The sequence below is a fragment of the Callionymus lyra genome, chromosome 7 (genome assembly GCF_982586985.1).
Source record: "Callionymus lyra chromosome 7, fCalLyr1.hap1.1, whole genome shotgun sequence".
In the NCBI taxonomy this organism is placed as follows: Eukaryota; Metazoa; Chordata; class Actinopteri; order Syngnathiformes; family Callionymidae; genus Callionymus; species Callionymus lyra.
In genome coordinates this window covers 29,532,767-29,557,577 of record NC_141824.1, presented here as the reverse complement: position 1 = coordinate 29,557,577, position 24,811 = coordinate 29,532,767, and the positions used below count along the sequence as shown (strand labels likewise).

Sequence of the window (24,811 nt, the reverse complement as noted above, 5' to 3'; positions counted from 1 at the left end):
CCGATAAGGTCTAAAGAGGAGAGTTTGCTTAAAGCAGCTCTTGGCACTTTGGGTACCTTAATATTTTTGTACTAAAATATTTTCATAAAACTTGTGATGATACATCCACTTCAAAGTAGTTGAATGACTCGTATACCGTGAATTGAGGTGTTTTGTTTGAATTTTATTTTCACGGTAAAAGTTATTGGGGATGGTGTGAACATGCTGCTGCTCTAACTTAATCGTGCTAGTTTTAGCAAAGTTAAAGTTATGTTATTTACACTAAACACTACCACTTTAGTCCACAGGCGTCGCTCGACTTCAAATCGCTTAGAATCGCTTTAAAGCTCACAATAAATACCTTTACACTCTCAAGAAAATCTTTGTAATGTGCTTAAGTTTTATTTCAATAATGTTACATCTGGAATTCCAGCTCTTGAACAATAGGAATGACAAATAATAGATGAATAAGTTTTAAGAATAAGGTGACTTGTGCTCAATATCCAATGAGTCTTCTTGGTTTGTTAAAAATAAGCTTACAGTATGTCTGATTGAAGGGTAGTGTTTGGTCTTCTTTCCATGGAAAAGCAATATGCTGTTGGCAAGGATTTTGCTTTCCACTTCTTTTATGTTGTGTGTTAACGGAACTGTGCATGTCTACTCATGCATCCATGCACATCATGGTACATTCATTATTAAAACACTATGGGATAGCATTACTATGCAAGAGGCAGGCAAATTATGGTTGCATTGCCGCAGGCTTACTTTTTATGCACTCACCATGTGTGACTATTCCAAACAGTATGCTTCCTCTTCACAATGCAACTTGTGTTCATCTATTTTTACAGCACTTTTATTAATGCTCTATAATTAAATAAGTGGATCAGAAACTGTCATGTTAGACAAGGTCAAGGCATCCTTTATCAAAATTAATAAACTAAGGAGCAATTGCCTGTCATGGTTTCATTAAATGCAACTTGTATATAACTAATTAGATCATGGTGATCTCTGGAGATTGCGGTTGCTCTGATTCATTTCAAAATGATGTCAGAGGATTTTAGAGGACGATACTGAACTGTAATCGATCTGTTTAACACCGTTTTTGGGGTTAAGATGGTTTATAGCTTCAACTAGTTATTTCAAGATATATATTGTAGAGACAATTCTCTAGTATCGTTTCTTTTGTCACTTTAACAAAATAAATTACAATTTTCCCAGTGGATGCAAGCGTTTCAACAATCACTTAGTAGTAAGTATTGGATACAGGAGACAATTGCTGATGGAAACGACAGGCACAGTATACACATGTGTGTGCTGTGAGTTCCAAATAAGAACCTCTGTCGTCTTCAGAACAATGGCTTCTGCTGTTTCAAGGGAAAAACAAGACTCCTTGTTTTACGACAAACCTGCCTGTTGTAGTCACATTTGGAAATAAGATTTGAGGCGGATGAATGTAGAGTAATTATTAACCCTCAAAAACATGCAAACGTGTCTCTGAAGTTTGGAAAATAACACTGAGGAATCGTACAAACTTCACCACTTGAACACTTGAAGGACATCCTGACTTATTTAAAGAGTTCTAGGTGAGGGGATTTAATTTCGCTCTAACTTTTGTAACATTTAGCTTAATACGGACACACAATACTTTACATTGATGGTTTACTTAATGTGTTAATGTTTTGCAATATAACATAATGAGATGCTCCCTGCATGTTGCTGAGTTCATTGTATTTGAAGTAAAACTTTATTTTTCCTTTTTCCTTTACAATATCAGTCTCACAGAAATCTATGAAACGCAAAAAAATATGACCCACATTCAAATAAAGAACATTAACACGATTAACAATCCAGTTTCTGACTGCAGAAAATGTAACTATAAGTTCCATCCACATAATTTACATGACACGATTTGCACATTTTTTAGACAAGAATGTTCTATTTTTTATACTTAAAGTGCTCCTCGTCACTGTGTGAATGTATAATATTTGTAGGTTTTCTTATTTATTAGCACATTAATGAAACAAATGTTTAGGTTTTTTTTTTTTATTTAAAGGTTGCTCATCACTACTTTTCATATATAGTAGTTATTGGTCCTGTAGTTTATTTGCACATTCATAAAAAAAACAAAACAAATGTAACCATCACCACTCTTTGAATGTAAAATGATTTGTTGTTGGTGCCGTTATTTAAAAAAAGTTGTGTACCACAAAGTACGGGTTTTTTTTCTTTAATCATAATATATAAGCGGTATTGAAGTTTAAAAATACAGTAATACATAGAGTTATTATGTATATCCTGGTATATTGTTATCGTGATATGAAATTGTCCAAGTTGTGATGATTTTTTTTTATATTGCCCATTCCTGGCTTAAACTCTGACTATAAGATCTATAATGTTGTCTTAAATAATCCCCAAATTGAAAGCTCTTTAAATGTAACAAATCAATGAACTTTTCGATGATGTCTTCAAATAGGATTCCTCTATAAATTCCTAATTTATAAATTCTACTGTCTTGTCTAAGCTTGGGTAACTTTTGGGGTAAAAGTTAACTGCATCCGTGAGAGTTAGTCTGCATTTAGAGTTTCTAACGAAGCAAATTTGTTACAAACTGTTTAGTTGTACTTTACCGATGTCAAGCCGTGAAATTACCATCACCCCCCCCCCATATTATGAATAATAAGTCCATAACAGGATTTTATTCTGAATTCTTACTTTAGCAGGTCTGTGTTGATTCCAGTTGAATAATTATTAATTATATTTTATCCCAGTTGATGTAATACCATTACCAGCATTACACATATGAACTTATTTTTGGTATTGAATAAAATTGCGCTTTTCCATTTATTTGTAAAAAAAGTAAATGGTCATTAAAATATCAAAATAGGTCAATCAATCTTTGAAAAAATATTTTTGAATAATTTACAATAAATATAAGAATTTCAACATCTTCCTTCCGTTCGTTTTATACACCTTAGAACATAGCCAAAGCATCAGCCCCGTCAGACTTCCTTGGCACCTTACTCTCAGACGTATTTAATTTCACATTTAATTAATTCATTAAGAACAAATGGTTTAATATTAAACTTTTACTTTTTTGATTGAAATGGCTTACTTCAGGTTAATCCTTTGTGTCATCCTGCATCTTTATCTCAAAATGAATTATGAATAGATCAGATATGGAATTCTGGCAGCAAATTGCACATGGAGAGAGCTGGAATTTAAAAACGAATTGGATAGAGACTAGGGCTGTGTATTGGCAAGAATCTGGTGACACGATATGTACCACTATACATGTGTGGCGATACGATACATTGCGATATATTGCAATACATTGTGATACTGTAATAACAGCGATATATTGTTTCTTTTGAAGAAACAAAACTTTTTTAGACTTTAGACTTTCTTTTATTGTCATTTAAAGCCAATTTCTTGGCAATAAAGTTAGTTATGTCTACGAGTGTCCACAGGGTTCCTGCGGATCCTTAAAAAGTCTTTATAGGCATTGAATTCATGAACTAAGGCCTCATGCTTACATCAGTAATTGATGTGATGATATTTTTTAATTTCGATTTCCCCTTTGACACCCATTTCTTAATCTGCTTTGCCCATATGATCCTTTCCTATGATTGTGTAGCTCTTCTAAAATCTATCCCCTCCACTGCAGGACCTGCATTTGTTTTGTCGATACTTTAAATGTCCTCTCTTTAAGCGATTGTCACTGAACTTTTAACCTTTTAACCGTTTAACCTTATATGTTTGATATAAATGTGATGTGTTGACAGTAGATGACAATACCCTAAATAATTTAATGAAATACTATAGATCATAATGTAGAAAACGGATGACAGAAAGTTTTATACATCCACATGATTTAAAAAAATAGTAAATTACCAAAATAACTTGTCAAACTATGAAGTAAATCTTTTTTGTACATGGTTTTATTTGCAGACACACACCTGAATGTGAAATCTAAAGTTTGAATGATAAGTTTACATATATCAATGAGAAAATAAATGAAGACCAATACCTCACAATACAAACCGTATTCAGCAATATAAAATACATTACTCAAAAGAGTATGATGTGCTGTTGATATGTATATGTATGTAAAGCCTGATTCGCACAGGATAAGTATAACCTGTGGAATTAAGGTGATTTGTAATAATTGCGGAGAATGTCGGAGGTTTAATCCCAAGCGAGTGCGCCATGTCTGTGATTTGTGATGTAATACTTCTGCCGCAAATTACCTACTGTATTTCACCCAAGACAGCCACTAACATAGTGATACTACTAGTCCAGTAATCTGCATCCTGGTGTTTATTATTGTAATTGCGCTCTTCCATCTTGGCGCATATTTGCTACCTTTACATTTCAGTAATTGTGCGCCTTTTTAGATCTGTAGTTGTAGGTTATGTCTGTAAAACAAACTATTGTACAGACGTCGCTTATCCCATGAGAATGAAGTGGGGGGTCATTTACTAATCATTTAAGATCCACAGGTAAAACTAATCCTGTGCGAAGAGGGTTTAAGATGGTGTTGGGGTTATCTCAGACGCCATCTGTGAACTATTTGACCGAAACTATCATTTACTGTTCAGGGTTCCAGAGTGCACACGGATGTTTCAGGGTGTGATTACGGTCGAATGGTGCGCCAATCAGAAATGAAAACCTGTGTTAATGGCTGCAGAACTAAGGCGTAAACTGAAAATAATCAAGCTCCTAGCGCCCCCCGCTGGCTGAGAACCTAGTCCCCCCTCACATGATAAAAGAGGTTCACTGAGGTTTTTGAAAATAAGTATAGGTATTGTGTATTTCATTTAAATGTTTCGTAGCGTTTTTCAAATGATGCATGAAAAACCAGCAATCTTCTCCTTCAGTTTACTTTTTATTTAACAAAAACTGTAAGACATAACTTCGCTGATATAAGAACAACATCAGTTCTCCACGTTCATCAGTGCAGAACTCTGATTCCTCGCTCCCCCTCACTCACCTGCTTCACTCTTAAAGCAACAGTAACATGATCAAGAATGAGCGTAATAGCATTTTACCTTAGTTTGTTCAAAAATGTAATTTCAATATTATGCAGACCTAAAAAAACAAGACTTGGTAAACTATAATTTATTTCAGCCTACATAGAAAATATTTAATATTTTTCAGCAAGTTAGTTACAGTTACCTGCGCATTATTATAAATTAACTTTATTTTGATAAGAAATCATTTCATTTTGAATGTCCTATTATTTAGTTTTCTGCATTGTTGAAATGATAATAATAATTTAACAAATTTCAAAAAAGTTAGTCTGGAGCCCTGCTGTTTCTGCTTCTGCATCCACTCCTAGGACCATAGCACGACAAATGCAGTACCAAAGAGCAAACACAACTTTCTAAATACAAGAAAAAACTGCCCCACGGTTTATTTTGTAACTATATTTTACTTGTATATGCTGATTCTCCCCCAAGAGTCCCAACACAGCATGTTTCATTGGCTCACACTACTGTCATTTTTGCATCCGTTTCCATGAACTCTATTGTGCATCTTTTCTATGAATCCCATAGACTGCAATTGGAGATGACAGTTCCTCAGACAATGATGCACATTTCCTTTCCCATCACCATTAAGTCGCACAACCTTTTCATACAGCTTTAGTGGAAAGTGTCAGTGTTAGGTTTATTGTTCAAGCGTTTCTTTTAATTTCTTCTTGCAAATTCTGCCCAGTATGCATACAATTGAATCCAAATAAACCTCTGTTTATTGTTGACTGGATGAAACAATAAATATAAAGACTCCACAGGAAGAACTTTGGTCTTTCAACTACCCACGGTTGCCAAGAACTGATAGAATGCAGCAGCAACCACGAAACCAGGCTGAAACAGCAATAGGAATATGTACACAAAATTGGCCAAATTAGGCCACAGTATTATATTGTTATACTTAAGTAGCTGTATTATATTGTTATACTTATGTAGCTATTGTACAAACACTTTCTTCATCTTTGGACCACATCTTGGAACTTTTAAGTTCTAAGATGTGGTCCTAATTTTTATCTTGCATCACCCTAGTATTTTTTTTTCACATTCGTACAAATTAATAACTTAACTTTGCAATGCTAAAAAATAAAATAAAAATAACAAATTACAGTTTAGTTGAATCAGATTTACAGCAGTGGCTCACTAAATAAAACAAGAAAAACAACTTTGCTCTTGTGTTTTATTTTAAAATCTGATTTTATGTTTGATTTATAGCCTTATAGACATTTCTTCATCATCTTTCACATGAAATAAACTCTTTAAGTAGTGTTTCTTGCAAAATGTACTGCTTAGAAAATAAACGTTTGATTTTTCCATTCCTGGTTTGTTGGTTAATGTAATTAGGTTTTTTTTTTACCATTTGAATAAACAGAATTTTAAAGTTGACAATGTTTATTTCCCGGCGCTACATCAAAAGCAGATGTAACGCTTAAAAGAAAGAAAACTATTAATCACTTGTTTTTTAAATCGCACTGCCATGTCCTCTATTTATTCAGTGCAACGCTACAGCAGTCTGCCAGACGCTTACAGAGAAAACTATGATAAATCTTAGAACTACAACAGTGTAAGGTGCAATGGTGCAGCGCTCACAAAAGAGGAGTATACGACATTGCTAAACTAGAGCACAGTGTTGCCTACATGAAAGATAAATAAGCTTGTTTAATTAGTCATTATTGTTTAGTAAATGTCCTGCACAAAGCTGTGTTTTTTAATTGACTAATGCATGAATTATAAAATATGTAAATATATTGAAAACTTAAAACATATCGGAAACTGTCATGTCAAATTTATATTGGTATTAAAAAACTGAGATGAGGCATCGAACACTTGTCGAACCCGTCTTTGAAGGGTATTGAAATGATCATGATGGCGTTCACAAGATAATTAAGCCTTAAGGAACCGTCTACTCAGCTCTCCAGGGCAAACACCCAGATCTATTTTTACTGTCATGTCCCTGATTGGCAACAGAGGTGTTTTGTGGAGCTTATGTTGTGTCGTAAGGTGCCTATGTGCCATCTGTCACACTCAGTGAAGGAGTAGTGAGGATAGACCACGCCCCTTCATCCTGACTCACTGAATGAAAAGCACCCTTTGGCATGTCTAACTGATGTGTTTTGACTGCTACTGTCAGGGTTTTCAAAAGGACAGGAATTACTTAAGAAGCCATGGATGTAAAATGTATTTTTTTTACCCATGAAAGGCAGTTATTTTTTTCCAACCTTTGCAGATACTGGATGTGGTTTTGGTTCATTTTCTGATGGATTTTCTTGATCAGGCCTGTGTTGTGTTTTATAGTGTAATTTTATCAGTTTGTTTGAATTATAGAGCACATTTTAGTCCTAAAATGTTCATGGGTTTAAAGTAAAATGCCTTCTCTACCATTTTGCACAAACACAAAGATCAAGTTTTATCAAGTGAGTAAAGGATGAAAGAAGAACCACACACACCAATAGGATATAGCACTAAAAAATGTGTATAACAAATGTGTATAGTAATGATGTTACGTTAGTGACTCGACTCTAAATAATGATTATCTTTCAGGTTTAACTTAACAAACAAAATGGCTTGAAATGATGTAGACAAACCAAAAACATCGTATAAGACAATTTTCCTCATTTCATATTTTTCTTGCTTTGTGTATTTTTAATTCCCTTTCTTCTGTATTGTCTCATCTAGCATCTCTATTGCAGGATTTTTTTGCCCAATTACGTTTTTTCCTATTGTGAAATTGTACTTGTTTATTATTTTTCAGATGCCATTATCCATTATTACTTGAGGAGTGTCTCGGAATGGGAAGTCAGTAATCATCTAGAGGGAAACATCAGGTGTGAGAGTAGATACTTAAGCTTTTGTTGTTGCATTTAAAGTCTCTTAGGAATATGGACAGGTGGGCTTACAAAAACTTGTCAAAAAAACATTTGCGAGTCTCTGTTTTTTAAAAAAAGATTATAATTGTAGGGAAACCTGATGCACCACTGTGGGTATGATAGGATTCTTGTTGCACTTCTACAGGCACACACTGGAGTCCTCTAAGTTAATATTCCTTAATGAATTTCATTTAAATATCAATAATATTCATTTTGTCATAGCAGACATTGTTATGCGCTGCGCTGTTATAGCTGGTTTTATAAAACATTCTTAAATATTTTTTATTGTCAAGGTTAAAATACTTTACCTTTACCTATTGTCTTTTAAAAACATGATTCTTGATCTTGACACAAATATAAAAACCCAAAGTATTAAAATGACGACTACAAGGGAGCAGCTTGATGCTTCATTATTTTGGCTGTTGTCATGGATAACCCGTGTTTATTTACAGGCAATGACGAATTTTGCTGGCAAGTAGCACTTGACAGGTGTTAATTTCAGACGGAGTTTGAATAAGAGGAGACGTTTCAGAATGTGACTGATGACTACTGGTGGGTGATAGCCAAATGTGAAGCTGCAACCAACTGTTTCAGTGCCAGGGAGCAGGGAAAAGAGATGCTTCCGGTGAACATATTCTATGACTACGGATTTTGTTCTTCTAGCAACAATGATATTTATATACTGTCTAAAAGCCTCTGCACTTTTCTGTCACGGTTCTGAAGTCTGGGTTGAGATACACTATTAAAAAAAATATATATCATTAGCTATTAAATTCAATTAATGTGTGGGCTGCACCGATCTGGTCTGCACTATTTCCCTTCATTCATTGATGCTCCACAAGTAGCTCACACACCATGTCATCCTACACACCATAATGACCGTCAAGTGCTGCTCTTCCTCTCCGCCCTGCCCCTGGCTCTGTTTGGCTGTATCTGAAATGGTGCATTCCCTTCTATTGATCCTCTTCCTGCTGGAGTCGCAGGCAGGCTTATCCGGCTCGTCCCGGCTTGTCTGCCTCGTGAATGGACGACACAGAGCGAGCTGTGTGCATGTGCCAGACTCGGGGGCTCTGTGTACTCCCAGGCAGCTTGTGGCTGAGTGGTCTTTGTGGCCCTCTCCGCCCTGCTGCTAATATTCACTATTCTGCCTCCATGTTGACATGTTAAGAATAAGAGATGACACACCACCCAACTACCGCGATAAGTTGTTGAGTCCTCAGATTTGAGAAGTTTGTCTTTTGTCAGTTTCACAATTCTTTACATTTTTGCATTCATTAGAGGAGTGATCCATATAACATATAGGAGAAAGTCCGGAGACAAATAGTCTCTGAGGAGACTGTTATTATCATCCTCTTGTTAAACACACACTTTGTCTTTATTTAATTATTTAATTTTATAATAATAATAATAATTCTTCATATATTGGAAAATGACTGTGATAATAATGCTAAACCAATTGAAACAAATGGTTTCAGTGGAGACATAGTTCATTTGTTAGTTGAGATTTTTTGTTCTTTTTTAAGGTGCACGTTGATTTTCTTCTGGAAGTTGAACTGGAGTCTTGAATGGCTCAATTTTAAGATGGACAAAGGTATTATATAGTATGATTTTAATTAAATAACATTCAAAGTCTTCAATATTTCCCAGTGTTTTTGTTGTTGAATATTTACTAGAGATGCACTGATCCAATCGTGGTATTTGTCCGATCCAGACTCTCAAGGTTGGATCCGATCTAGGCAGCTTTAATTAAACTATGTTTGCACTGACATCACATGCTGGCACCTCTGAAGCAACGGCTGCTCACAGCAGTGGCTCGGCTGCAATGTTGATGTGTGCGGGTGTTTGGAGGTGGGGAATTCACTGTAAGATTCAAAAACTTCATTTAGCATCTAAAGAAGCATCACATCAAAGAATATAAACAGATATTAATGCGATATTATTTTTCTTTCACCAAATATCAAACAAATACCTCCTCTGAGAATTAAACAGTCTGCCACAACGACTATACAGAACTATTTCTGAAACTGCAGGAGTGTGAAAGAAGGAGAGAACATGATCAACCAAAGGCACCGGAACTGATCTGCAACCAGAGGGGAAAAAAAACAGGGAGCTCAGATGGGGGGGGCAACTCCAAGGAACCCGGGTCAGCAGCTCCTCCTCGCCAGCCAACAAATGAGCCTGCTTCAGTTGGTCCAACAAAACCTTCTCCCTGCGACCTCCATAATCAAGTACAAAACTCTTAGAGCTCGTCTCTGGCATCCTAATGGACCATCATACGGAGGCTGAATGGGAGACTGGCCCGAAAAAAAATCAATCAACAACAACCTAAACTGGCACTTGGCTGTGTTGACAAAGTGTTGCCCAAATATGCAAAGATGACATCAAGGTCACGTAACAACAGGTCCATCAAATGCAGAAATGTTTGAGCTGCCCCCTTAAGGCTTAACAGCATTCTTTAATAGTGTAATCATAGCGCGCATGGAAACCTGATGATAACCACGCATCAAATCAACCTTAGCAAAAATAGATCGCCTGCGAGGTGAATCGAAAGATCCTTGGAATTAATATTATTTAAACGGCCCTCAGTGCTCGCCACAGAGTTTACTTCGCCGGCTGTTCTGTGGAGAGGAAAGAAGCTGTATAAAAGCTTTAAAAATATGGCGTTTTATTTATGCCTATTTGTTAAGTGTGCAGATAGAAATTTTGAGCACCTGAGAATATGTTTCCCGTGCACGTAAGTGACAGTTTGCATGTGATTTGGACTCCAGCAAAAATAATAATAATAAATAAAGTGGTTTGAGCAAACAAAAATCTCTTTTAAGTTTAATAAATCTCACTTCGCGCACGCTTTGCTACTGCTGTACGAGTGCTCTACTTATCTCTCTGTGTGCGCGCAGATTTTCTTTCGCTCGACTTCTACACAGCGTTTCATTTGTGCCAATGAGCCAACCAATCACAGAGACCGGAGAAGGTGTCGCATTCAAGTGTTTCTGAACAATAAACCGCTCACTTTAACCAGCAAGTAAAAATGTCAAATGAACAATAGTTTGCACGTTTGCTTCTGCCTGTTGTTTATGAAACCAAACGGCCAATCAGAAACAAGCTTTCTCCAATCTCTGTGAAAAATGACATACAAACTGTCACTTCTGTACGCGCAAAATTCTCAGGTGCTCAACATTTCTAACTGCACGCTCAACAAATAGGCAGAAATAAAACGCCATTAAAAAATAACTGATTCTTCTTCATAGAAGTGTTTTATTCATCATTTAAATTTGCATCAATTCAATAAGTTGTTCATTTTTTGTTTAATAATAGAATCAAGGCTGATTAACTATCAAAAAAATCAAAATGACTTCAGGGCAATTAATGATGAATAATACACAAAGTTACGGTCATAACAAAGTTAAACACTACTAACTGTAAATGGTGTCGATCAAGTAGAGATGATGATCCAAGTTCAATGACTTGCAAAAATGGCGTTGTTCTAAGCACCTGCATATTTATATATATATTTTTCGAGTAATCTTTTTAATTTTTACAATTTTACACAATTTTTTAAGCGTGCTTTATCAGCTCGATTTAAATATTGAATGTAAAAAACATCACATCAACATTGAGCAAATCGAATTTTTTCTATACATATGCTGTATACTCTGTACTGACATATTTTGGTCCTAAAATGAACAACTTCCCCAAGTCCCAGTTTAAGCCACTCTGTGCAGCTGTCCAGTAACCACATTTATTGTTGGGCCTTTATTAAAAGTAATAAATTCTTGCTCTTAAAATTTACACTCAAAGAGACACACTGAAATTGGCTAACCAAAGCTACCGATAGATAGATAGATGGATGGATGGATGGATGGATGGATGGATGGATGGATGGATGGATGGATGGATGGATGGATGGATGGATGGATGGATGGATGGATGGATGGATGGATGGATGGATGGATGGATGGATGGATGGATGGATGGATGGATGGATGGATGGATGGATGGATGGATGGATGGATGGATGGATGGATGGACGGACGGACGGACGGACGGTCGGTCAACAACAACGGTCATATATATATATATATATATGGAATTACCGCCCCCACCTCACCCGGAACATGGTGTAGGCGTGAGTTGAAGCTTCCCTCATAACATGTTTGATTATTTATACACAAGTCCCTTGGAGGTGTAGACTTCCGGGATTGATAACACTGGGTGACAAACCTCAATAATTGAAAAAATTACAGCAGAGAGTGTGTGGTAGAAGTAAACAAGAGCTTAGCTTCAGATAAACCAAGCTTTTTCATTTGGCAAATCTGAAGTGCATTTTCAAATAAACTTTTTTTTTGTACTAACAAATACTGATGTGGGAGGGAGGTCGTGATTAAGAATGTTCACATAAAATATATATATATATCTTTGAAAGAATTTTAAAACTTTAAACATACAACATCATTTTTGGGTGCATATTCTCTAGCCTTATTTTTGAAATGTCCATTTGTGTGTATATGTGTGTTCTGGTAGTATGTATTACTGTAGTCAAGGTAACCATTTAATCTAAATAACTCATCATGTTTGGAAATAAACATTGCTTTCTTAGCACAGTACTGAAGAAAGATTCATCATCTGAATGGCTGATAATCTAATTCAGTAGTAATTGACTCCCTTATTTAACTCACTATATATTTAAGTCATCCTTTCCAATTCCAATTCCCATGGCCTTGTTTATAGCCCTCTAAATACTGAGTCATTACAGGAATACGCTGCATGGCATGATGGCCCACAGACACTCATCTCCCGCCTCCTCGTACTGTTGTTTCATGGCTCGCAGCTGAGGCAGATGCTGAGGGGCACTTGGACTAAATTGCCTGAATGAGGGCAAATTCTGCCGGTGATGTCACAGCTTATCTTTGACAAGGAATCAAAGGCAAATGTAGCACACAATGGCTTTCACCTTCAACACAGTTTATTCATATTTTCAGTGCGAGGGCTGACAGTACTTAGTGTTGATCAACCTGTTAGCTTTGTTTACTTCATTTGAATGTGTTGAGTCATAACCATTAGGGGTTACTATGCTAGGAAGTGCAATATTTTCAAATGTTAGCGAAAATGGAGACATGCAAGAGGAACATGGTGTAAGTTTTCTCTGAGACATGAGTTAAAGCTTCTTCTGACAGGAGAATCTGCCAATCATTCCCAGCAGTCCCTCACAACATGTTTGGGTCTGCCAGGTCGGACCGGCATCCTTCCCCACCATCATAGCCTACTCACCACCAGGTGCTGATCGTTTGAAAGCTCTGCCTCTCTCTTCAACCGAGTGTCTAAGACATGTTGCCAATGACACAACTACAAAGTCTATCATGCTTGAAAATGGTGTTCATTATGGCCAGTCTTTGCATTTATATAATTATAAAGCACTATTCAGGTTTTGATCAGGTGGGCAATTTTTCTGATCAGGCCACCCCAGGTCTCACTGCCATTGCCAAAATGGGCCAACATGTCTCCCAACAGGACAAGGGAATCCCTTGGAGTAGCACTTTCTAGAACTCATTCCATGGCCTCCTACTGTTGTTTCATGGCTCGCAGCTGAGGCAGATGCTGAGGGGCACCTGGTCTAAATTGCCTGAATGAGGGCAAATTCTGTCCGGTGATGAGTCACAGCTTATCTTTGACTAAGAATCTAAGGGAAATGTAGCACATAATGGCTTTCACCTTCAACACAGTTTATTCTTATTTTCAGTGCGAGGGCTGACAGTACATTTCTAATCTGTACTTTTGCTCAGATGAAGTATCTTGAGAGAAAGTCTACAGCGATACAAACCCCCAGTGAATGCAGGGTGATGAGGGCACATATAGTGGGCAGCGTTCTTACTGCCTCCTCAATGTAAATAGTCTCTCCTTGCAAGGTTGGAGAATAGCGATGTCAATATGTGAGAGGGAGCAAGAAAACACGTTTCCATAGTAACTAGCAGCAGTGAGTCTAACTGTGGTGGAGAGGCATGAGCAGCAAGCAAATACTCACTTGTTCCTTGTTACACAGGGGAGGTGGTGCTGAATAAGACTTCAGCTATTGTCACTTGACAGTAAAATTTAAATTCTTTGTAATTGAAATGTATTTACAACATTGATGATATTAATACTGTTCTTTGTCCAAGACAAACTAAAATCTTTGTCTTGAGTTCAAAATAGAGAATATGGAGCCTTCCTGTAATATAAAGATGCAAGTTCTATAGCCTTTAAACTAAGTTATTTCTTCGCAAAACAAACACATTTATGGCACAATTCCTATCATTATTTAATTCAGACATTAACATTGATCCAATTTTTCTGTCTTTTGCTGGGGAAATCATAGACTGCACAAAATATGGCGGTAGTATATGTTACCTCACTGTTAATGAACCACATTTTTGAGCCAATCAGCAGTCGCGACCATCTTGGTAAATTCAGTCATCCAGTGAAGTCAGTCCAGTCAAGATGGTGTGGGCTGACTTTTGATTATTGGATGAAACCATCCACATACAGTGTTTGCGAGGGCGAAACTACTATTTATGACCCAACCTTTTATAAACCTGCTTTGAAATAAGTCTACATTGGCATCCAAGTTGGATCTTGAAACATTAGTTTTGTTTAATCAAAAACGAGTTGATGTTGAAAATACAGTCATGCTAAAGGAACAGTGGTATTTGTTGTTGATTGCGCCATTTTAGGCAAAAGTGATTGACAAAGTGAAGCTTACAATTGAAGTGGAGATCTGCCCACATAAAGAAAACTTCATCATGCATCCATTCTCTTTGTGAGTGCTGGTTGTCTGTATGTTTTACATTGGAAGAATAGATAATGAGTATAATCCCACATGGCAGTTGAAGCGAGTCACTGCTGGGGATTGAGGCTTACTACAACGTCCAATAGCAAAGGCTGCAGCCCCTGAGCTGTTGTTCTCAGATAACTGCAGATGGTAGAGGAAAGAGGCCTCTCTCTGCGTACATCGTCGTCCATCATCATATGGAGTTCCTGCACCTTTTGTCGTATCAGTAACTTTAACATAACCGGAAAAAGTCAGTAGATTCCTCAGGGCAACATTAATTTAAGATAAACTCGAGCTAGAAAAGATGCATTTGGCAAAATCATGCTATTCAACTACATCCACCTGCAACCAGTGATTGCCAAGCCTTGGGGACATCACTATCTTCTTTCATTGATAACATTGCATCCCAACCCCCTATCATCATGCGCTCACATGCTAGCACACGTGCTATTAAGATGTACAGTGCCCCTTGGCTGTGCTTAAGAAGTCAAGAATATGGTTCTGAAATAGACATGCATAAATATAGTATGTATTCCTTAGTGAGCAGCTCGAGTCAAATAAAACTGCAGTGTTTGTTTTTCATATTACCGTAAAATCATTTAGAAACGGTTTATCTACCAGACGGTAGAATCTGATATAGGGTTCTCGTTGGTTATAAAATAGATATATTGAAGACAGGAATTACAGCACAGATCACAAATGCTGTATTGACTGTCTCATAGACACGCAGATGTTTATTGAGCTAACGATTTGATTTCAGATAATGAAATCAGCACCTTCTGGTATCTTGCAGACACAGTCTAGAAAAAATATCACATTTGCATTGCATTGATCATTCTCTGTTCTCTCTTCCTCCTCCTCTTCTTCTGCCCATTTGAGTGTGTTAAAGCTAGTTGCTCCACTCCAAACATTTAAACATGCTTGTATTTGATCTTACAAAAATGATTCTGTGAAGTATTGTGACTGGCATTGACTGACACTAGTTCAAACCCTCATGTCGAACTTCCAGGTTGATACAGTTTTGATATAAAATAGAGTAGCAACTTGCATGCAACGAGTAGTGTTTAATGGCGAGAGCCACTAATCCTCTTAAGTTTTTGCACTAAGCTATAAAACATTTTATAAACGGCATAGGATAGGGTAGCACTTAATTGTCAGCTTAAAAAGCTGTTTTCTTTGCATCACATGTCCATTTAAGAAAGTGAAATTGTCTCCTGACTTTGTGGAACCATCAGGACCACACGTGATCTTAAGGGGGCTAAACAGAGTTCATATGACACTTCCAGTTTTAGATTTTCTTATTAAAATGACTGAGAAATTTTATTTAAAGAGGCTTAATGAGCATTGCCAAGCTTAACCACAGGGAGTGTTCGTGTTTCTTTCAGAACTAGGTCGCACATTGCCCATTTCTCCCTAGGTTTCTCTGAGTATCAAAAGTGCAGTCTGTTGAGAAAAAGGACAATTAACACACAACTGTAAATCCTTTCAAGTTATTTTACTGGCCTTTGGTTAGGTTATTTTCACTTTTGTGTCCTGACGTTTTTTTTTAAATTCATTTAGTTTTTCATCAAACAATCATCTCAAGGATGATTCAAGACTTTTGGCATGATGTACTTATCCTAAATTTTGAAGGTGCTTTAACATCCAAATACGTACATTAAAGTGAGAGAATAGTGAAACGGATGTAAATGTATAGAATGCTGGGCATTATTACGTTTTAGAGAATATACAAACTGTGTTTTCGCATTGCAGCCCTGGATGGGTCCTTCCTTGCCAAGTAAGAAAAGATGTGCTGGACAGTTAATGTGCTGCTGGTAAGAGAGAGCTACATATCTTCGAAGCATTGGAAATATGTTAGGACTGTATGTTAGGACTGATTATTGTATCATAACTTGCTCCTGAGATTCAGAAGAAACAATCAAATACATTTTAATTCATAATGATTGCCTTATTGCAAGTATTTGACAATAAATAAAACATTAATTTGGTTTTCTGATAGCTTGAGATTGAATCGTCTCATATAGTACTGTGATCTGTCACTGAAGTTTGATGCAGAGACCAATTTAAAAGAACGGCCATCACAGATTAATTCCAGGAATACCTTCTGGGACGTCCGATATTATCTGGATAGCCATAATTTTGCTAGAATAACTGCCCTTTAAAAATACTTGACCCGTACGAGGCTGTTAGCATCTTCATGATATGAATTGTGAGCTGTCGGTTGATTCACAATTACCTTGTCTTGTTCATACATTTATGCAAGGAGTGACTCTGGCTCTAAATTAGATGTGAGAAACTCAATTAGTGGAAAGACAGCATAATAATTACATTTTGGAAACTTGCAGCCTCAGCAAATGATTGGACTTTCTTTTTAACAGAAGAAGAAGGAAACAATTAAGAGTAAAATAGAGGTGAGCATCTATGTTGGCCCATCTCTCTAGTCTCTACATGTCCGCGTGTTTTGCGGACATGAGTGCACATGTGGACCAGTGTTTTATCTTCCAACAATGGCAGTATTGCAGAGTGCATTGATAGACTAGTTCTGTATTTTAGTCTTCAAAGCATTAACTGTAAGCTATTTTGAAGAAGTTTTTACAAATTACAGAAAACATTCCTTTTTGACAGAGACCAACCTAATTCATTTTTTGTATTTTTTTCTGAAATTGTATATGGAAATAATAAAAGAAGAGGTGGATCATGCTTAAAGATGCATGTCACACTACCTATTATTGACACAGAGTAAGGCGACAGTGACTAATTGGAGATACATGTTCTTTAATCTTCTAAAGTCACTGAAACATGGGATTAAAAATCTTAACAAACCTGAATAAAGTGAGTACTGAAGAGGACTACAACACATGAACACAATTTACCAGTGTCATAAAACATTGAACATGTAAAGTTGACCTTTTCTTTTATATTATAATTACAGTTATATAGTTACTAGTCATTCCTGTTCACAGTTGACTTAACATGCTTCATTTAAACCAACTTAAATGACTTTGGCATAAAGAAATGTTCTAAGAAGGATGAATGCAAAGGAAAAGAAAATACTGTGAAAAGGGGGTGATGTTATACATTTTTTTGTTATTCTGTTTCATTTTCCGTCCGGAAATGACATCCAAAGGTTTTTGGCTCAATACATTTAAACACACCTCACACTATTACATATACAAATATAATTAAATAGACAAAATCTAGGTCAATGTTGAACATTAACTTCTCAATTTTTTACTTGCATTTTTTTTTCTGCTCACAAATAAATATATCTTTCCTATAAGCATTATATTTCTATTCCTCAAATCAATGGTCTTTCGAGAAGACATTAGATTATTATCGATAATTTCCTGTTCTCTTTCAACACTCACTAAAATGTTTGGCATTGTGATGAGTTGTAGACAAACTTTTGGTAACAAAATCTGAGCAGTTTGTTTTGTAGTGAGATGATCTAGAATAAGAGTTAGTGTGAATTTTGGGGTCCAGTTTTCTAAATAAAACTGATGTTTTCTAAAATTAAATAAAATTGTGTGTGGATGGAAGAAAACCCATTATAAAGAAGTGCATTTAGTGACAACTGGGGAAGCACAATTAAAAGTAAGTAGCTGAGACTCACATAATATGAACAAAAGAAGATTAAGTCAGAGGCAATCTTCTTTTGCATTTCAAGAAAGACTTGAATACCCATATTCGAACAAATTTAGCACTAAACATGTAAACATATACTTAACATGCTTATTTTGAGGCAACTGAAGGTTTATCAAGACATCAGCAATTTCAATTTTAAAAATTTTGACTGGCAGCACAGCTTAGTTAGCCATCACAGTCATTTTACAATTAACATTCTACAGTATCACTAAACTAATCTAACACATATGAACCTTCACACTTTATTGGTGCCTCAAAAATCACAACCACTAGTTTTTAGTATGGAATTATTACTCTTAATCAATTATATCTACATAAAATGAGTTTACATTTAATGTTGCCAATATTTTACATACAAAAAAGATTTAACAGAGAAGATTTTAAAAAACGAAGAAAAAAAAAGAAAAAAAAAGGTATATGCCATTTTTGTTAATTGATGTTTCTTAACAGTTCAATATTTTTTTCATTTTGGTATCTTAGAAAACGTTTTCACAACACAATGATCTGCATTAGTTAGTACTTAAATCCTCTGGATTCTATAAAGAGAAGCATTCCTGTGAAACAAAGATACATAGAAACATATAGAGCTGGATTCCAGAGCCATTTAGTCACGTTCTTAGTTAACCATGGGAACTCGTAGCTGCCTCCTCCGAAGATCCTTTGGATGAAAACAAGTGAGGCTTTGTTCTAATTAGGCACTAAAGGGTTTCCAACCATGCCTCTGTTTGTGATAAATCACAGCAGCCTCTGTTTTTATAATCTTTTTTTGATGAAGGGTATGCTATTTCTGATTTGCATACTGCTGCTATCCAGCTTCAGGGTAAGCTCTGTAACAAAGCTTTAAAAACAGTTTTATTTTAATATTTCCATGAATAGAATATAAAATACGCTCTACACTAATATGATTTAAATAATATTCTATGATATGACTATCAATTCCTCAGTCACCTATACTTAACTTTGGTTATATATATATATATATACACAGTATATATATATATATATATATATATATATATATATACACAGTATATATATATATATATATATATATATATATACACAGTATATATATATATATATATATATATGTATATATATATATATATGTATACATGTATATGTTCTCCCCAGAAAAATGGAACAGGATGGCCCCCTCCTGGGGTTAAAGCTCTTGTTTTTTGCCCGTTTGAAAGACAAATGGAGACCATTTCCCTGGAGATAGCTTTAAAAGTACAGTCTAATGTCCGATTTGCACGGGATAAGTATTAATAATAAGTATTTGTAATAATAACGGATCATTTCTGAGTTTTAATCCCGTGCGAATGTGTGTGATTTGTTATGTAATAATTCAAATGACCTACTGTAATTCACCAAACACAGACGTCGGGTGACAATTCTAATCCCGCGTGAATCTGAATGTCCGTGTTTGTAATTCTGAATGGCGCATAAAGACATGTCTCTCGTTCAACACTGCAGAAAACTGACCAGAAACTGTTTCCTTCAACTGAGAAAAATCTCTAAACTTAGGAAAATGTTGTCGGAACATGATCTGGAGCTTGTTATCCATGCGTTTGTTTCTTCTCGCCTGGACTACTGCAACAGTTTGTTTTCATGTCTTAACAAGAAGGAGCTGTCTCGTCTGCAGTTGATTCAGAACTCTGCAGCGAGAATTCTAACCCGCTCAAGTAGAAGAACTCACATTTCTTCAACCTTAAATCTCTTCACTGGATGCCAGTTTCTTTCAGGATCAGTTTTAAAATTCTGGTTCTTACTTTCAGATCTATTTGTGGTCAGGCTCCACCTTACATCAGTGATCTGATCCAGCCTTACACCCCAGCTGGGGCTCTGAGGTCTGTGGATCAGAATCTACTGATGGTTCCTCGCACACGGTTCAGGACCAGAGGAGAGAAATCATTCCGGACTGTTGCTCCTAAGCTTTGGAACAAACTTCTTCTCCCTCTGCGTTTGATGTCTACTGACTCCTTCAAGAACCCTCTTAAGACATTTTTATTTGTTCAGGCTTTTGCTTGATTTTCTGAGACTCCTGTGTTGCTCTCAATGTTATCTTGACCTTTTTAGTATATATTTAATTGGGTATTGTTTTGATTGTTTAAGCACTTTGTGACCCTGGTCTGGAAAAGTGCTCTACAAGTATAAATTACTTACTTACTTACTGAATGTACCTCAAGTATCATTGTGGATGCCATTTAGTTGCTTATCAACTACTTCGCCCATGCAGTTCACACAGTACAATTCATTGCATGAAGTGATGCCAGGCAGTGTGCCTAGGGTGACTCCTGGCCACTGACAAACGGCAACAATGGGCAACTTGATTGCAGAGTCATTTAAGTGCCAAGCTGAATTATTTCAAATATCTCCACAAATGTTGTTGGTACACACTCTATTTATATTTATCTATCTATCTATCTATTTATTTTTCAGAAACATTTTATAAATCACATCAGTGAGGCCTTCTTACAATACATTCTACTGCATAATCTCAGTGTCCTTTGGCCGTTTTGCAAGAGTTTTAATGCAGAGCAGACCAAAGGATGCAAGGAATCTGCTTGGCAGTTTGACGAAAACAAGAAGTAGAATCTTACCTCAAGGCTTGTAGTCTTCTGAAGAAGTGAAGAAAGAAATGAGAAATGCAATGCTCCCACTTTTATGAATAACAAAAATAAATTCTAAGTCCCAGACCAAGGGCTTAAAATTGCTGGCAATCTGGCCACATACATAATCTATATCATCATAGACATATCAAAAACGGCAGTTATTATCCAGAGACTGTCTGGCTTCACGTCAAACTTCAGCAAGCTCTAGCTGAGGTGTCCCTTGATATTAATAGTGCTTACTCTTCCTCTAGACCCGATTGCTGTCATCGCTCTTGGGCAATACAACAGGGTGTCTTTAGATTCTCTTTTTTGGCAGAAATGTAAGCAAAACAACTTCAAAAGTAATACACATTATCTTTTTGAATTTAACCATTTTTGTTTTTTTTTGGTAATGTTTTGCTTTGTACAAGATTACTTTAAGGGCATCGTGACTAGGAATCATAATAAAGAAAAGTTGAGTTAGAAGAGGCTGTACCGACCCCTTAAGACAAAGGCCAGAAGAACTAAAAGGTCACAAAGGGACTAGAGAGAGCACATTTGTTGTCCAATAGTCTTTGTTGTCTGAGAGAAACAACGTAGCCTTGCTTGGCGGGGATCTGCCCTGTGAGTGGAGTGAGTGAGTGAATGGCTTTCTACAGCATAAGAAGAAGCTTCAGAGCTGGACCAAAAGAACCCCTCCAGCCTCCACATTAAGGATACCATATTCTTACCATTAATGCTTCTACTTTTTATATGATAAGTTATCAATTCAGTTCATTTATGACCTTAAGTTCATGGCCATAGGTTACATCCAGTAGAAATCAGAGAGCATCTGACAAAGCACTTTTGTTCTCAGCAACAATTTTGCAATTACACACTTCATTGTCCCCGTATTATAAAGACGAGCCCCTAAGATAGCAAACATATCCACGGAAGATGAAAAATCCCTCTCAGAGTGAAAGTTCTATTTCAAATGTTTCCGTCTGGGCGGTGAATGTGCTACATTCCTGATGCGCAGGCAGTATATCTACAAAAACAAACGATGCAGTCACAAGTTGTTTTCTTAAATGCTGTGAAATAATTTCCATGAGAAAATAGAAGGACCGTTGTCAAGACGTGTTTGAAATAAACCCCAACTGTGTATCTTGAGGCACAAAAGAAAGCCAACATTGCTTGCAAACAAATAATACTCCACTCTATTTTTTTTGTTGAAGAAAATACCTGTTGGAAAATCTAAAACAATGTTTTTCTCTAATCTTTTCCAGTTTCACTTGAGGTACAGATCATGCCGAGTCATGGGGAAATCAGTTTGGGGGAGTCTAAATTCTTCATTTGTGAAGGTAAGCAAATCAATTCTTATCGCATGCAAAATAGTATAAAAGTGTAAATTTCCGCTTTTGCACACTCTCAAGGAATATAAATCAGGTCCAGTGTAGTATCAGGCTAATTTTGGATTTTCCCTTACAAGCATTTCACTGGGTATTAGCAGAGTCATGATGTCTGTGAAAAAGAGATAGAGAAATGAAGAGAAGACATGATCTGAAAAAACATTATAATAAAGTCTGATTTCCTGTATAAAATTGATTTGAAAATGAAACTGATGTGGTGTATGAAAATTGAAAGACATTGAAAGAAAAGTGTGATCTTAAATGTGTATAGAAATTACACTTATATTATTATTATAAATATATTTTTTATTCACTGATTACTGTTCTTTTGTGAGCTCTAGCTTGTGTGCTCTGGTCTAATGTTCTTCTCTTCATTGCAGTTATAGGTGCTGCCAAATACATAGAGTGGTACGGACCAAATGGGGACAGGATAGAGCCCAACAGACCAGACATAACAGTAGCCCGCAATGATGAGTCATCTTCAACCCTCACACTGTACAAAGCTGTGTCCGAAAATGCAGGGACATACAAGTGTGTGGCCTCCTTGGGAGACCAGCAAGCTGAAGCAACAGTCAATGTAAAAATATTCCGTAAGTACTCCCTTTTGTTTCAGAGCCTCGATAATATTGAGAATATTGAATATTGTGTAAATATATTATGAAAAAAAATGCTGTTTATAGTATTTGTATATTATTGACTTCTCAAGGGCAACACAATGCTCTTTCTCCTTTAAAATGGGGATAGATTTTTCTTTTTTCTCAGCTCCGTAAACGGTCGGAAGACCATTAGAGAGCTGTGTAATGATCCTGTCTGTTGTGCTGCTCTTGTGAGTAATGGCTTTTGTTTTCCATAAATCTCAAACGTCAGCACTGAAAACAAAAAAACCTAATGTTTAACTTTCAGAGTATATTACGATTTATCTTTGAAATGGCCCCCAATGGTTGTATGTTTAAGTTCATTGCCAAATACATTTTTTGTCAATATTTTCCCCAACATAAGCGATAATGAATTTAACTTGCAAGTGCCTGTTGTGTTCTTCATTTGTCAAACAAACACATTCAGAGTTTGTTTTATGTGTGTGTGCTTGTGTCTGTTTGTCCTGATGCTGACACAGTCAGACAAATATTCATCTATGAACAAATAGCTAAACTATCATTGTGCTGTTAGTCACTTGGAACCCAAAACATACATAGGCTGATAAACCTTTAACATAAACTACATTATAAGTAGCCAAGGTGAGGGGACTAGGACATTATTTTTGTGAGAATGCAATGTGAAGAAACCTTGAACTCCATACGGTCAGTTGTAAATAACGTTTAAAAAATATGAATACCTTTAAATCAAAAGTTAAAAAAAAATACGACTTCTTGCTTTGTCACTTTGTGTAGAGCAAGAGTTTTTGAAAATATTTATTTCTGTTTTTGTTTTTTTTATATAACAGATATCTGTGAATTGTTTTCCTATTATGTTGCAGAATTGATCCAGAATAATAATTATAACCATAGTTTTTAAATATTCCTGAAACCATATGCTGCTATTCCCCTCTGCTGTTATTTATTCATGTTTTCCATTCCCCTTCCACAGACTTTCTTAGCCATTGCTCCAGTGAATACATCAACCTATCAGGGCTGTCTCAACTTGTTCTCTATGTTCTCCATATATTGCAATGTTATTTACGAAAATCAGAGGCCCTAGAGACTCCTGTCTCATCTCATTCACAAGACTGTCAATCACTATCGCAATCAAGACACAGCTAACAGCTTTTCCATTTGGATTCCTCATACTTAGAATAGAAGTTTCCTGCACTTACAATTCAGCTAATCCTTTAGCTGCATGTCTGTGCCTTCTTTCCCTTTTTTTTAACAAACATCAACATTCACCCGATACCTTAAAAAACAGTTTTTCAGTGTATCTCAGTAATACGTAAGCAAAACATTAATAGTAATCCAAGACTTAGCTTTCTTGTTTAATGATAAGAGAATGTGACTTTGTGCAGTTTAGTATTACAAATCCTTAGTCATGCTTCCAGGTTAAGAATGCGTTGCTTGAAATATTAATGTTGTGATAATGCTTTTTGAAATGATTTATTTGAGCTGTTACCACATCATTTGCCCTCCAGTGGAAATCTTATTTACCGTATAACAGATTTGTTCTTCAATTACACAGTTCTTTTGACATATCACATTTTCAAATCCTGATGCAAATGTCAATGTACTAATGATTTATAATAATTGTTGTTTTTGTTACGTTTCAGAAAAAATCACCTTCACTAATGCACCTTCACCTCAGGAGTTTACAGAAGGAGACAACGCCAACATTGTCTGTGATGTCATCAGCGAACCTCCTCCTACAGTTATCTGGAAGTTTAAAGGAGCAAGAATACAAATGGAAAAAGATGGTGAGATTTCTTTACATCCTTGAGGAATGGAGGATGACAGTGATGCCTTATGTGATAATAATAAATGGCTAATACAGGGTTAAGCAATTGTGTGAACCTGTAAAAGAA

The 24,811-nt window shown here is 36.1% G+C and overlaps 1 protein-coding gene across 4 annotated transcripts in view; it reads left to right on the top strand.

Moving 5' to 3' along the window:
- The window catches only part of ncam1b (neural cell adhesion molecule 1b), a 66,622-nt gene that overhangs the window by 10,956 nt on the left and 30,855 nt on the right, over positions 1-24,811 (top strand). For all 4 annotated transcript variants that reach the window (XM_087794812.1, XM_087794811.1, XM_087794810.1 and 1 more), the window contains exons 2-4: positions 22,183-22,257; positions 22,686-22,895; positions 24,560-24,703. In XM_087794812.1, the coding sequence (XP_087650938.1) occupies positions 22,183-22,257; positions 22,686-22,895; positions 24,560-24,703 (429 nt within the window). The remainder of the gene's footprint in view (positions 1-22,182; positions 22,258-22,685; positions 22,896-24,559; positions 24,704-24,811) is intronic.